This window comes from Otolemur garnettii, unplaced genomic scaffold (assembly GCF_000181295.1).
Source record: "Otolemur garnettii isolate 467f Iridium unplaced genomic scaffold, OtoGar3 scaffold00154, whole genome shotgun sequence".
Lineage (NCBI taxonomy): Eukaryota > Metazoa > Chordata > Mammalia > Primates > Galagidae > Otolemur > Otolemur garnettii.
Genome location: NW_003852549.1, coordinates 369,317 through 382,614, shown reverse-complemented (window position 1 = coordinate 382,614; position 13,298 = coordinate 369,317). Strand labels below are relative to the sequence as shown.

Here is a 13,298-nt window from a genome sequence, read left to right as displayed (position 1 = left end):
GAGACAGTCTCAAGCTAACACCCTGGGTAGAGTGCTGTAGCATCACAGCTCACAGCAACCTCCAACTCCTGGGCTCAAGCGATTCTCCTGCCTCAGCCTCCCAAGTAGCTGAGATTACAGGTGCCTGCCACAACGCCCGGCTATTTTTTGGTTGCAGCTGTCATTGTTTGGCAGGCCTGGGCTGGATTCGAACCCACCAGCTGAGGTGTATGCGGCTGGTGCCTTAGCCGTTTAGGCCACAGGTGCCAAGCCTTTTCCTGAGATCTTAAGTGACAGTGACATAGCAGCTCCTTGCCTGGCTCAGAGAACTTCACTGTTATTCTGAAAATATTTTTTAGGCTTGAGTTCCAATTCAGTCAGTAAAACATTTTTATTGTGAGCTATAGTAGATACATGGAAAAAGATATGCAATCAATTCTTTACATGACCTCCTGTTACAGCTAACACAATCAGTATAATCTGCGTATTTTTTTATTGGGATCCTCTGCCCAAGCACGAGGTGTCTCTTGCTTGGCACAGTGTGAAGCACTTCTGAAGGTGAGAGAGCTGCTTCTGGGAGAGGATGTGGGTTCCTAGTCTGCAGAAACAGGATACTCCTGTGTGGTTAGAGTCTTCTTGAGAGCAGGACAGGCTGCATTTACCAAATCTCTGTAAACGGGCCAACTCAGTATCATGGAGTTTGGGTCCTGTAGAGGCAAATAGGGTGTAGAGGATTATACTTCTGTCCTTGTCAAAAGTTAGGACTGATTTGCAGGGAGGGAATGACTAAGCTGGCCCTAACAACAGAGAAGGGAGAAGGGCAGGAGACGTCATGTTCTTCCTGAGGTGCACGTGGACAGTAGGTGGAGTGTGATGAGTTGACAAGAAACTGGCTCATTGGTCTCTGTCCATGGATTTATGGGAATGAAGTAAAGTAATTTAACTCAAAATTTGAGCTTATCATAGGATTAGCATTCTCATCTAACATGTTAACCTTTTAGACATTAGTGCAGCTCTGTCATTGGACAGATGAGTTTTCTGCTTACTGTGAGTAGGTGAACTCTGCTGTCTTTGAGGGCAGGTCTAGCCCCAACACTAGTTAGCGGGTACAGACCTAGCCAGGTGAGCGATGTGTCTAGACCAGGGTGGGATTTCTCAGGACTCATGCTGATTGTGAGAGATGTAGGGGTGAAGGAGTTTCCCACAAAACTAAGCACAAGGTGACATGAAGCCAGAGGTCTTTAAAGAACTAGAGGCAAAGGTGGGCTCTATGAGGCAGCTGGCATCAGAAGACCAGGGAGCAGACCAGAGCCTGGCAGGAGCTCCCAGGCTCGTTTGACGTGGGGCTGTCCTGAACGCACATTGCCCCAGACTGAGGATCTTGGTCCTCCATCTCGTCTCGTGTCCTAGAGCCTGTTCCTGTGCCCACCACACTGCAGCTGCCCTGGCTTCTTTCTCTTCCTCCTGCTGGCTGTGCCCATCCCCATCTCAAGACCTTTGTCCACCTTGAACGCTTCCTCTCTCAGCCCGTATTTCAGTGATTTTTAAGCGGTGTGCCATGAGATGATCTTAGGTGTGCCATAAAAATTTTTAAAGGTTATTGATTAAATTATTTTCAAAAGAAGTTCAAAGCATAGTAAATATATTCTTTTTTATACTCTGTTTTTGGATCAACATAATTTAAGTGAGCAGTGGAGGTGTAACTATAGGTTCAAGTGTGCCGTGAGAGAAAAAATGGTTGAAAACACTGCATTATGGGCCCGACTGCTTTCTTCACAACAGTCAGGCCTTAGTCAAATTTTGTTTCTTCATCTGTCCTATCTGAAGCAACCCTCTGCCAGTCCCTCTCTGTTACAACACCGTCTTTTACCATCTGTTCAGCACTCAGCACTCTGAAACCATCTTGTTCTCAGGAAATTGTCTTATTTTTTACTGACTTATTTAGAAGCTGAGTCTTCCTACTGGCATGTGAACGAGCAGGAGCTTTTCTGTTTGCTTGGCCGTTATATCCTCATTGCCTAGAATGGGACCAGGCTCATGGTGTCCAGTGAATGAATGAACAAATGGTTACATGAGGTCAGATACGCATGAAGAAAGGAAGCTTACACATCCACCAAAACAATTTGTATTGTGTTTTGAATGCCTGACATTGACAAGATTTAATAAATATTTGTAAGGTAATATTTAATGAAAGATTACTTTTACAAATTACACTGTCATTTCAGCTGGACTAAATTCATCCTATGCAGACTAAGTAATCCAGGCAGCTCTGAGGGCAAGACAGTCTTTGGCATAACAGGTCATCCCCATAGGAAAGTTGGGAGATGCTCAGTTGAGTTAAAAGACATTGAATTTATTAGTAAGTAATTTTTTTTTTTTTTTTTGAGGCAGAGCCTCAAGCTGTCTCCCTGGGTAGAGTGCCATGGCATCACAGCTCACAACCACCACCAACTCCTGGGCTCAAGTGAGTCTCCTGCCTCTGCCTCCCAAGTAGCTGGGACCACAGGCACCCGCCACAACGCCCGGCTATTTTTTGGTTGCAGCTGTCCTTGTTGTTTGGTGGGCCCAGGTTGGATTCGAACCTGCCACCTTAGGTGTATGTGGCTGGTGCCTTAGCCACTTGAGCCACAGGTGCAGAGCCAGTAAGTAATTTTTTAAAAGTGAACTTTGAGTTGGACTAGAACTAAAGAAAATCATCATGTGTATTAAGTTTAGACTGTTATAATTTTTAACATAATAGTTTCATCACAGCCATAAAGCAAGCTATTTTTCTTCTCATTTTAATTTAATTTTTATTGTCAATTCTGCTTGATACATTGTAAGTAGTGGAATTCATTTATGGACTGTATAGGCGAACTGAGCTCCAGGACGTGGGCTCCGATACAGTGAATGGAATCTGTTGTCAGCGTAGGCTTAGGATGTGGCCTTCCTCAGCTGGAACTGAGACCAAGGGGTAACAGCTAGAGTTTGGGGCAGCTGTGCCACATGGGACAATGACCTGCCCTCCTTCAGTTTCCTCACTGGAAAATGGGGAAGTTGAAGTAAATGATGAAGTTGAAATAAATACCTTACTGCTGTGTACTGGTCTTTATGTCTCATGCCTCGCCTTTTACACCAAACCCATTTGTACATTATAGCTATCAGGAGGAGCCATCACAATTTGAAAAAGACTTGCAGTCTGGGAAAAATGTAGACCATCCCCTCCTTTCTCCAGCTCACTTCTCACACCCATATTACTAGCTTTGACAGCCTTTTTCGTTTCTGTCACACTTATTTAGGGTTTTTTTCTTCTCTTGGTTGATAATAGCACTTGTATGCTTGAGAGAGAGTATTTACTTATTCTACAGATGACACCTGAGAGCTGGAGCACCTGCAAATGCCTTTGAGTTTCCCTAGATACCATTTGATAAAAATATGTCCACTCTGTGCTGGGTGCGGTGGCTCATACCCATAATCCCAGTACTCTGGGAGGCCAAGGCAGGTAGATCGCCTGAGCTCAGGAGTTCACCACCAGCCTAAGCAAGAGTGAGACCCTGTATCCACTTAAAATAGGAAAAAGTAGCCAGGCATTCTTTGGGTGCTTGTAGTCCCAGCTACTCAGGAGGCTGAGGCAGGAGGATCACTTGAGCCCAAGAGTTTGGTTGCTGTGAGCTGTGAGGCCACAGTACTCTACCCAGGGCGACTGAGTGAGACTCTGTCTCAAAAATGAATAAATAAAAATATAATAAATGGAAATAAAAACGTATTTACTCTGGTGATCTTCCTGAAATGCCCTGAGGGTAGTCAACCAGTGGACATGTAGCAATTGTGCTTTGAGGAGACCGAGCTAAGTTGTGATTTTTTTTTTTGTTGTCATTGTTTTTTGTCACACTAGGGCATTATTTTCCCTGAAGGAGAAGACTTTGGTTCTAACTTCCAAGGCAGGTATTTTCAATAAATTAACAACGTAAATTTGGCTAAATATGTCATCTAAATGTCAAGGAATTAAACCAAATTATTCTCCATACATATAAAAATGTGCACTACAGAGACACAGAGCACTTCAGTGGGCTGCAGGCCAGCTGATCGTGCATCACGGTCTCCTGTGTTCTCAAGGTTGGCAGCGCATTATTCACATTTGATAGACTTGAAGCATGATATCACCATTTTATATTACAAAGGTTTATAATTTATATGTTTGTTTTTTTGCAATATAGAGATCCATAAATAAGAGATACAGGATATTAAGGTCTTATTGAGAAAGCAATTGCATTTTTTACCTTTCCTTTTTCTTATTTTCCTTTTCTCAGTTAAAATAGTATATAAGGCAATACAAAAATGCAAGACGAATTTTTTCTCTTATATTTAACATCATGGGAGAGTATAATCCCTTATGAACTTTAGGGTAAGATTTTATAATCTGAATTGACTTTATAAAATGTGAATAGTATGTTTTTTTTTTGAGACAGCGCCTCAAGCTGCCCCCCTGGGTAGAGTGCCATGGCATCACAGCTCACAGCAACCACCAACTCCTGAGCTCAAGCGAGTCTCCTGCCTCAGCCTCCCGAGTAGCTGGCACCACAGGTGCCTGCCACAGCGCCAGGCTATATTTTGGTTGCAGCTGTCCTTGTTGTTTGTCGGGCCAGGCTGGATTCGAACCCACCACTTTAGGTGTATGTGGCTGGAGCCTTAGCCACTTGAGCCACAGGCACTGAGCCGAATGATATGTTTTTTAAATAATGTTTTTCTTTAATGAAATGTTCTAAGAAATGACTTCTTTTCATTTTTATTATTTTTTATTAAATCATAACTTTGTACATTGATGCATTTATGAGATTCAGGGTACTGCTTTGATATACAATGTGAAATGTTTACATTGAACTAAGTTAACACCTCCATTGCAATTATACTCATTTCTTAATAGTTTTGAAATGTACCATTGCATCATGCACATTAGGTGAGGTCCCCCCAAATACCCTCTCCTCTTATATTAAGAAATGACTTTTATTTTATTTGATTTTTTTTTTTTGAGGCAGAGCCTCAAGTTGTCCCCCTGGGTAGAATGCTGTGGCATCACAGCTCATAGAAACCTCCAACTCCTGGGCTCAAGCGAGTCTCCTGCCTCAGCCTCCCAAATAGCTGGGACCACAGGCGCCTGCCACAACGCCTGGCTATTTTTTGGTTGTAGCTGTCATTGTTACTTGGCAGGCCTGGTCTGGATTTGAACCCACTACCTTAGCTGTATGTGGCTGGCACCTTAGCCACTTGAGCCACAGGCGCCAAGTCAAGAAATGACTTTTAATAAGCACATGATATTTCCCCTAGTTCAGCAGTTCTCAACCTGTGGGTCATGACCCCTTTGTAATAATGAAAATACATCACGGCATTAGGAAGGCTGAGAACCACTGCCCTAGCTGAACCTTAACATAACTCCTATTATGGGAGGCAGTATAGTAGCTGAGAGAGCAGAGCCTGAAGCAGACATCCTGCCCTTTACCATTTCGTAAAAAATGAATAATACACAAGTACTTTATTCATTCTGTCCATCAGTCTCCTCACCCATAAAATGGCAATCAATAACAATAGTACCAGCTTTATATTGGTTAATGAGAAGATTAAATAAGTTGTTACACAGGTCCTTGAAACACTTAGAGCACTTAGAATAATATTCTGATAGGCTTTATTATTAGAACATCATTATCTGTAGTCCTCTATACTTATATGCTTCTAATGGAATAATTACCTCGCATATCATGAATACTCAATAAACATTATTATATACATATTGTTTTCAGCTTGTTGATGTTTTAATACTATGATGACTATCTTTGAAGGAAAAGCTTTTTGCTTTTCTCTTATCTCTCTAAGTTTTTATAGAGAGGATCGCACCTTTGACAGACACTGTTAAATCATCGTCCACAGAGGCTGTGCACCCTCTGTGGCACTGTAACCCTGAGAGCAACTCCTGCACTGCACTACGGTGGGACAGCTGCCCATGTGAGGACTTCTGCAGTCTCCCCAAATCATTGAATATTGAAAAATTGAGATTAAGTCAACTTCTAAGCAAAGTGATGAAAAATTTAAAACATATGTTTACTTTTGATGTGTTTAGAACATTAGTCTTATTTTTGATTGGGAAGATATTTGTATTGATAAGAAAATTTCCATCTGACTTCATTGTTATGGTGTTTTCCTCCATTGAAACTAATATTTTCTACTTTAAAGAAAAAAGCAGCAAGTCTTGGGACCAGTCAACCCTCCAGAACCTCTGCTGGAAGAACAGCCCCCACCGCCAAGGTCAGTCACCTGGTGAACATGCAGACACCCCTGCTCTGCTCTGCAGAGGATGCCGTTAATGGGTGGGGCCTATTCGGGAAGCAAGCAGCGTCTGTATTTCACTTAGGTTTTTGAACAAATATCATTACTATGCTGGAGAAGAGAATGTTACCTCTTAATAACAATTTAAATGACTTAAAAACTAGTAAAACCATTCATTTTTCCTGGCATCTAATAATAATATCTATGAATTCATGATATCTAATATCATGAATATCTATAGATAACATCGGGCTTCTGCATGTCTTAAGAAAATAATTCAAATCCTCCTCATGACCACAAACCAAAGCTCTCTGTTGAATGCTGCTCTGTGTAATTATCTCATGTAACCCCTTCATGACCTTATTATTATTATTCCTGTATTACTGAGGAAACCAGGACTCAAAGAGGTTAAGTAACCTGGTTAAGTAATTTCACAAGGCCAGTAAGGCAGAAAGAGGGTTCAGACACAGCTTTCCTATTAAGCTCTGTGTAAGCATTGTTTTTCTTTTGGGAGTGTAACACTTCAATGCTTTGCAACTTATAAAAGTCACTGAAATGTCACCTTTTAAGACAAGAAACTAATTTGGCTAGTAGATTTGATAAAGTTATATTCAGAACGTTTTAGCTTTGTGGTCTTTCAGCATATCCAAGATTATCTAAAACTTTAACCTACATTTTAAGACTGTCTATATAAGTATTTAAAAAGCATTTAAAACTGGTGGCTATCCTACAGAAGTCAGACTTCTCAGATTCGTGTTCACCACTTGCTTGATGAAGAGTTAATAATTTAGTCCTTCCAGAACTCTGGCTGCTCCACAGTCCCTTAAAGGTGCCCAACAAGAATCAGCTGAGAGAGAAGACTGAATGCCATTTGGGTCTGATTTATAGGCCTCTTCAAAGCTCCTCTTCTACTGGTCAGCAAAAGGATAAAAGTAATTGGAAGACTATGAATTATAAACACAGGGAGTGAATTAATGTTTGGGACCAACATAAATTCAAAACTGGGGTCTGCTCTATGTTAGTGATTCTGTTGCTTCTGGGAACACTGCAGCATTGATGCTCACTGGGTAAGTGACCACTCGGCCAAATATGTACAAATCTGAATTTCCTCTCTACCATTTATTATTTATTTAGTCCTACTGGGCCTCACTTTCCTCATCTGTAAAATGGGGATAAGATTTCTCTTGTCAGAGCTGTTGAGAAGCTTAAATGGAATAAAATATAAATGGGAGGCTGAGGTGGGTGGATTATTTGAGCTCAAGGGTTTGGAGGCCAGCCAGATCAAGAGCAAGACCCCATCTCTAAAAATAGCTGGGTATTGTGGTGGGCACCTGTAGTCCCTGCTACTCAGGAGGCTGAGGCAAATGATGATCTCTTGAGCCAAAGAGTCTGAGGTTGCTGTGAGCTACGATGACATGGCACTCTACCGAAGGCAACAGAGTGAGGCTCTGTCTCAAAAAAAAAGAAAGAAAAGAAAAAGAAAGAAAGAAAACAAAAGAAAAAATATATAAACACTCAGCCCTGGGCCTGGCATTTTGTAGGTGCCGAAAGAAATGCATCTCTCCTTTGGTTACTCGTTATCCTCATATGCTGTTGCTTCTAGGCATCCAACAAAAAAAGACTGCTAACTAAAAAAGATTACTTTTGAGGACTTGCATTTAGCATACACTTAAGTTACGCCTTTAAAAATGAGAAGCTTTATTATCAAAACATCCACCCAGTGATATTTAGTGAGCTATTTGTAAATGTTTCCAGAATTGCCATTACTTAAACTTTTGAAGGTTTAAGCAGGCACCCTCAAACTACAGCAGCCCGCCTAGGACATTTATCCGGCCCACCAGGTGTTTTTGCTGCTGCTGCCTGTCCTGCTTAGCAGCTGACTCCTCCCCGGGGCCCCCGCAGTCCGGCCCTCCAACTGTCTGAGGGACAGTGAACTGGCCCCCTGTTTAAAAAGTTTGAGGACCCCTGGTTTAATGTGTTTCAGAAAGCCACGTCCAGCTTTTTCTTTAACTTAATCATAAGAATCAGACCTCTAACATTTTTTTTTATCACGTAGAGGTTATCATCCAATCATTCTGAGATAAGGAATGATTATAAAGAATAATCATAAAGAATTTGTAACTCTCTCCTCAAAACCCTGTTCTGTCTTAAGAAGCTTGGGAAGGGGCATGGGGCACAGCTAGTGGGTGAAGACATTTTAGCCACATGCTTATTGTTTTATTATTTAAAAGCAAGCCTGAAATTCTTTCCTTGACTTTTAAACCATTGTGGTTTTTCCAGCTCTGTTCTTATCCCTCCTGTAGATATTTCCTTCTCACTGTGGTTTTCTGAGTCACTATCCTTCACCAGTTTCCTGAGCATTAGTTTTCCAGGTTTTAATTCTTCACCTTTCTCATATCTTAAATTCTTACAAAGTATTGAAGAAATATACTTGCTTATTTCTTCTTTTGATGCCTGATTGGAATGACTCCAATTTGTTTATATCATTATCCCTTAAAGATTACCATTCCCAAGCTTTTTTAGAAAAGCTTTTAGGGGTAAGAAAGAGCCTTTGTGAGAACATGGAGCCTCTCATCACACAGCTGTAGCAACACAGCAGAATACTGTCCAGAAAAGGCAGGACAAAATGGGACACACAACTGGTAATAAAATTAGTTCCAGTTTTTTGTTTTTTTTTTTCATTCTGGACATATTCAATTTGAAATTTAAAATAAGTGATAATTTTAGTTACTTGTGGAAACCTTAAGAAGTCTATCTTAAAACTTAAATATTTAATTTGAAGCATATTTGTAAGCTGTGTATTATAGAATGGTTTCCATATTTTGCGAAACTGTTTAATGAGAATCCTTACAAAATAAGCAATTGTGCCCACAGTTAATATTCTGTCATGTATTTCTGGGCTTGAAAGATTCAAAGTTCTTAAGTGGTATACACATTTCTAACTCAAAATAATTACTGTAAAATATTTAGTGCTTAAAATGTAATTTGTATTTTATTTTTTGAGACAGAGTCTCAGTCTTACTCTGCTGCCCCGGGTAGAGTGCCCTGCTATCATAGCTCACAGCAACCTCAAAATCTTGGGCTTACGAGATCCTCTTGCCTCGTCTTACAGTAGCTGGGACTATAGGCACCCTTCACAACACTCGGCTAGTTTTTTCTATTTTCAGTAGAGACAGGGTCTCACTCTTGCTCCAGCTGGTCTCGAACTCATGAACTCAAGTAATCCACCTGCCTTGGCCTCTCAGAGTGCTAAGATTACAGGCATCAGCCACTGTGCCTGGCCTAAAATTTAATTCTTGATAAAGTAATAATGAAGACTAACAAGTCTTCAGAAATTATAGACTCTTACATAAGCTAAGATGGAGATAGTCGTGAGCCACAGCCAGTCCTGCAGTTTTATTGTGGGAGGACTTCTCAGACAACTTCAGTTTCAATAGCTTCTTTGTTCAGGTAGGAGGAAAACAGGTTCCAATTGCATTAGAAGACCATGTTCTGGTTAAAGTTGTTAGTTCTAATCGTAATCTACTCTGACTAGCTTAATCTACAAAGGAATTTCTTAAGGGATAGTAGGTAGCTTGTGGGGAAATCCAGGAGGGACCAAAAGAAGGAATCTAAAGCTTTACAGCCAGAAACAAGATGCAGCAACACTGTGGGACTTTCTCAGGCTGAAACTCTGCTGTCATCACCGCTTGGCTCTACCCCTGTATCACTCCTTCCACCACTGCTGATCCAGTGGCTTTATCATAATGCAGACTTCCTGGCAGTGCCCTCCACGTGTGCTCACTCCCACTCACATTCTTATCTGGCAGTCTGGCCAGGGTAAGTACCACGCTACATGGAATCTCAGGTGTGAGTCTTCTGGATTCTTTGAGGTGGGAAATCATTGGTACACAGTGACAGTTTTCGGATGTATGTCCAGCTGCCAAATGTAGCTGTCTCCTACAGAAAGGAAGACAGAAGAAATCCCTAATTGAATGGGAGGGAAAATCATTGATGGCAGATAGTTCAGCAACGTTAGGCTTTTCAAACAGAAGATGGTGCGAGTTTCTGTGATGAATTAAACTAGCTTACTATGATTGACAATGAAAATACATGAATACCTGAGAAACTGGAAAGAATAGAAGTCGGGGAGATGGCATGTTTAAGGAATCTTTCACCTACAGCTTTATCTTTCCCCAAGTACTATTATCAGTAACCTGCTTATTGGCTCAAAGGTCCAGCACCTTGTCTGGAGCACAAGAATGATTTCAGAGGGAAACTAAGTTCTGTAGAAACACGGAGAGTAGAGGTCTCAGGAAAGAACAAGGTGCACATAAATGCAAAACAAGCACTGGCCTTTGAGATTAAGCAATATTGATACAATGGCAAGTCATCCAACACCAGATCCCTGAACCACAAGCCATAGCTACAACTTTAATTGGATGAGGGACTGATCTTAGTGATCTTTGTCCTGAGAGACCATCAACTATGGATGGCTGTGCACCTGAGTGCCTCCGTGCCCCTGAAGCACCTTCTGGGGTACAGGACTAATGTAATACATTTAAGCATTTATTTCCACTCCCGAGTCAATGTGGGCCATAGGTAACATGCAGGAATAAAGTTCTCCTTTTGTAAAAAAAAAAAAAAAAAAGGCACAAACAAATTTTCTCCCAGGCTGGAGGAGAAAAGACCTACCAAGGAATAAATACCCAGCACAGAAATGCTTTTGTGACTTGGGTCTTGGTTCTGTCATAACAGATCTGATAACTTTGACTACACAGTTCTTCACGCTCTTACTTTTACCATCTGTAATATGAGGGACTAGAGAAACTCTAGTTGTCGTGAAATTCTGACATTCAAGGTCAGCATTACCCCTCAGTCCCCTTGTACAATGTGTGGTTTGACATGACTCTGTGTCAGTCAGGAAAGCATTTTTATTTTAAATAATTATGAATATATTTTAATGTGCTATAAAAAGTGAACTAGCATATGAGATTCATAATCCTATTAATATTTTTGCTTGAGTGGCTAAATTAAAGGTTAAAGTAAATCTATTTTTAAAAAGGTTAATATAGTTATGTAAAAAAAAGTTAGGTAATTTAAAAAATACTACATACAAATAACCAAAGTTTGAGAAATAAGATCCAGAGCAGTAATTCTGATATTTTAATGTGCATGATGAATCAGTGGGTTTATTAAAGAAGATTCTGATTCAGGAAGTTGGGGTGAAGCTGAGATTTTGCTTTTCTCACAAGCTCCCACTTTGATGTTCAGGCTGCTGGTCTGGCACCCACACTTTGAGGAGCCAGAGGCCCAACTGTGTTGAACACAGACAGTCTACACCCAGAGATTCTAATTTACCAAGGTGAGGGAAGGCCTAGGATTTTATGTAGTCAATAGCCCCCCCCCCCCCCCCGGTGTTTCTGATGCAGATATCTGAGGACCACACTGGGAGAAAGGATAACTGGGATTGGGATAGCCACGGCACATCAGAGGAACAATAATGTATTCTTCATCTCGGAGCAAAAGAGCCCCTTTACCTGATCTGCAGCATAAGAATCTCTGAAAAATTTATTTCATAACCATATGATTACTCATCTGTTCTCTTGGTGCTCAGAAATAGTCATAGAGGCTGGATGCCATGGCTCACACCTGTAATCCTAGCACTCTGGGAGGCCAAGGTGGGTGGATTGCTTGAGCTCAGGAGTTTGAGACCAGCCTGAGCAAGAGTGAGTACCTTGTCTCTATTAGAAATAAAAAAATTATCCAGGTGTCATGGCAGGTGCCTGTAGTCCCTGCTACTCAAGAGGGTGAGACAGGAGGATTGCTGCAACTCAGCAGTTTGAGGTTGCTGTGAGGTAGGCTGAGGCCGTGGCACTCTAGCCTGGGCTACAGAGTAAGACTCTGTCTCAAAAAGAAAAAAAAATACAGAGCCACCTAACTCCGTGGTCTGTAGGTCCCATGGTCTATATCCCCATTGGGATGTGACCCAAATAAGTCACTCTGTGCTATTTTGTCACAGGAGAAATGAAAGTCAGTGACACCTAGATGAGCTAAAGTTTAGTTTTTCTTTAAAAAGGAAAGATAATTCTAATAATCAATAGCAACAAAAGGCATTTTTAAAGCTATACAGAGGGCAACAAAAAATGTATACAGTTTAAGAAAGGAAAAAATCTGTGTTAAAAATTGTAATATTCAATTGTATATGTATCTATAACACTTATTTTATACATTGTAGAAGTCAAACATGACTTATTACAATTTTAATACAGTTTGTTTCTTTCTTAAAATGAGTATATATTTTTTTGACACCCTGTATTTCCATCAAGAATAATAGCAGGGCCTTCTGCTCAGAGAACTACAAAATCTTAGAATTGGAAGGACTCTTACTTCACCAGCTTTATTTGACTGAAGTAAAAGAAAAATGAAAATAATTAAGTCCCTGTTAAGAAACCCCTTAAAGGGGAAGTCAAGGCGGGGGGGGGGGCAAGAGAGCCCTCCCTCCCTTGAGTGCCTGGTGGGATATGTATGGGGCATGAGGCTGAGCAGATGAGTTCACCTTTCTAATGCTCCCTGTCACCTGTATTGCTAGATAAAGCCCCGAGTCACTACTCAGCTGTCACTAGGGAGGCCTGAGGTCTTGATTCCTCAAACCCTGACTTCCACCATTTTCCTGACTCACCCTAAGTTCTGGGTCCAGAGTGTTGATTTATGGCTTTGAAGGAAGTTGGGTTTCCATATTTTTTTAAAAGCTTCATAACTCTTTTCTCAAACTCTGTTACTCATTCTCTATTGATTAGTTGGAATTCATCTATAAGAAAGTGGGTTTTTCCTCTATTTATTTATTCATTTATAGCAGTACAGACTCGTGATTTATATTTTATTCAACAGCTTCAAATCCATTCTTAATTTTGAAGTTTTAAATTATAATCATATATAATATGCAGTAATTCAGTAGAATTCTCAATCTATTCAATTGCTCTATTTAAAAAGTCCGTTATACGATTTAAAATGTATTTCTGAATCCTTTTTTTTTTTTTTTT

General features: G+C 40.7%; 1 protein-coding gene and 1 non-coding gene across 4 annotated transcripts in view; both read left to right on the top strand.

Annotated features, from left to right (window-relative positions):
• Window positions 1-13,298, top strand: part of CAST (calpastatin) — a 128,341-nt gene that overhangs the window by 30,997 nt on the left and 84,046 nt on the right. For all 3 annotated transcript variants that reach the window (XM_012811347.2, XM_012811346.2, XM_012811345.2), the window contains exon 3: window positions 6,184-6,255. In XM_012811347.2, the coding sequence (XP_012666801.1) occupies window positions 6,184-6,255 (72 nt within the window). The remainder of the gene's footprint in view (window positions 1-6,183; window positions 6,256-13,298) is intronic.
• Window positions 10,321-10,385, top strand: LOC111728394. Its single transcript, XR_002775704.1, has one exon. It is a non-coding gene; the product is annotated as a small nucleolar RNA SNORD29 (small nucleolar RNA).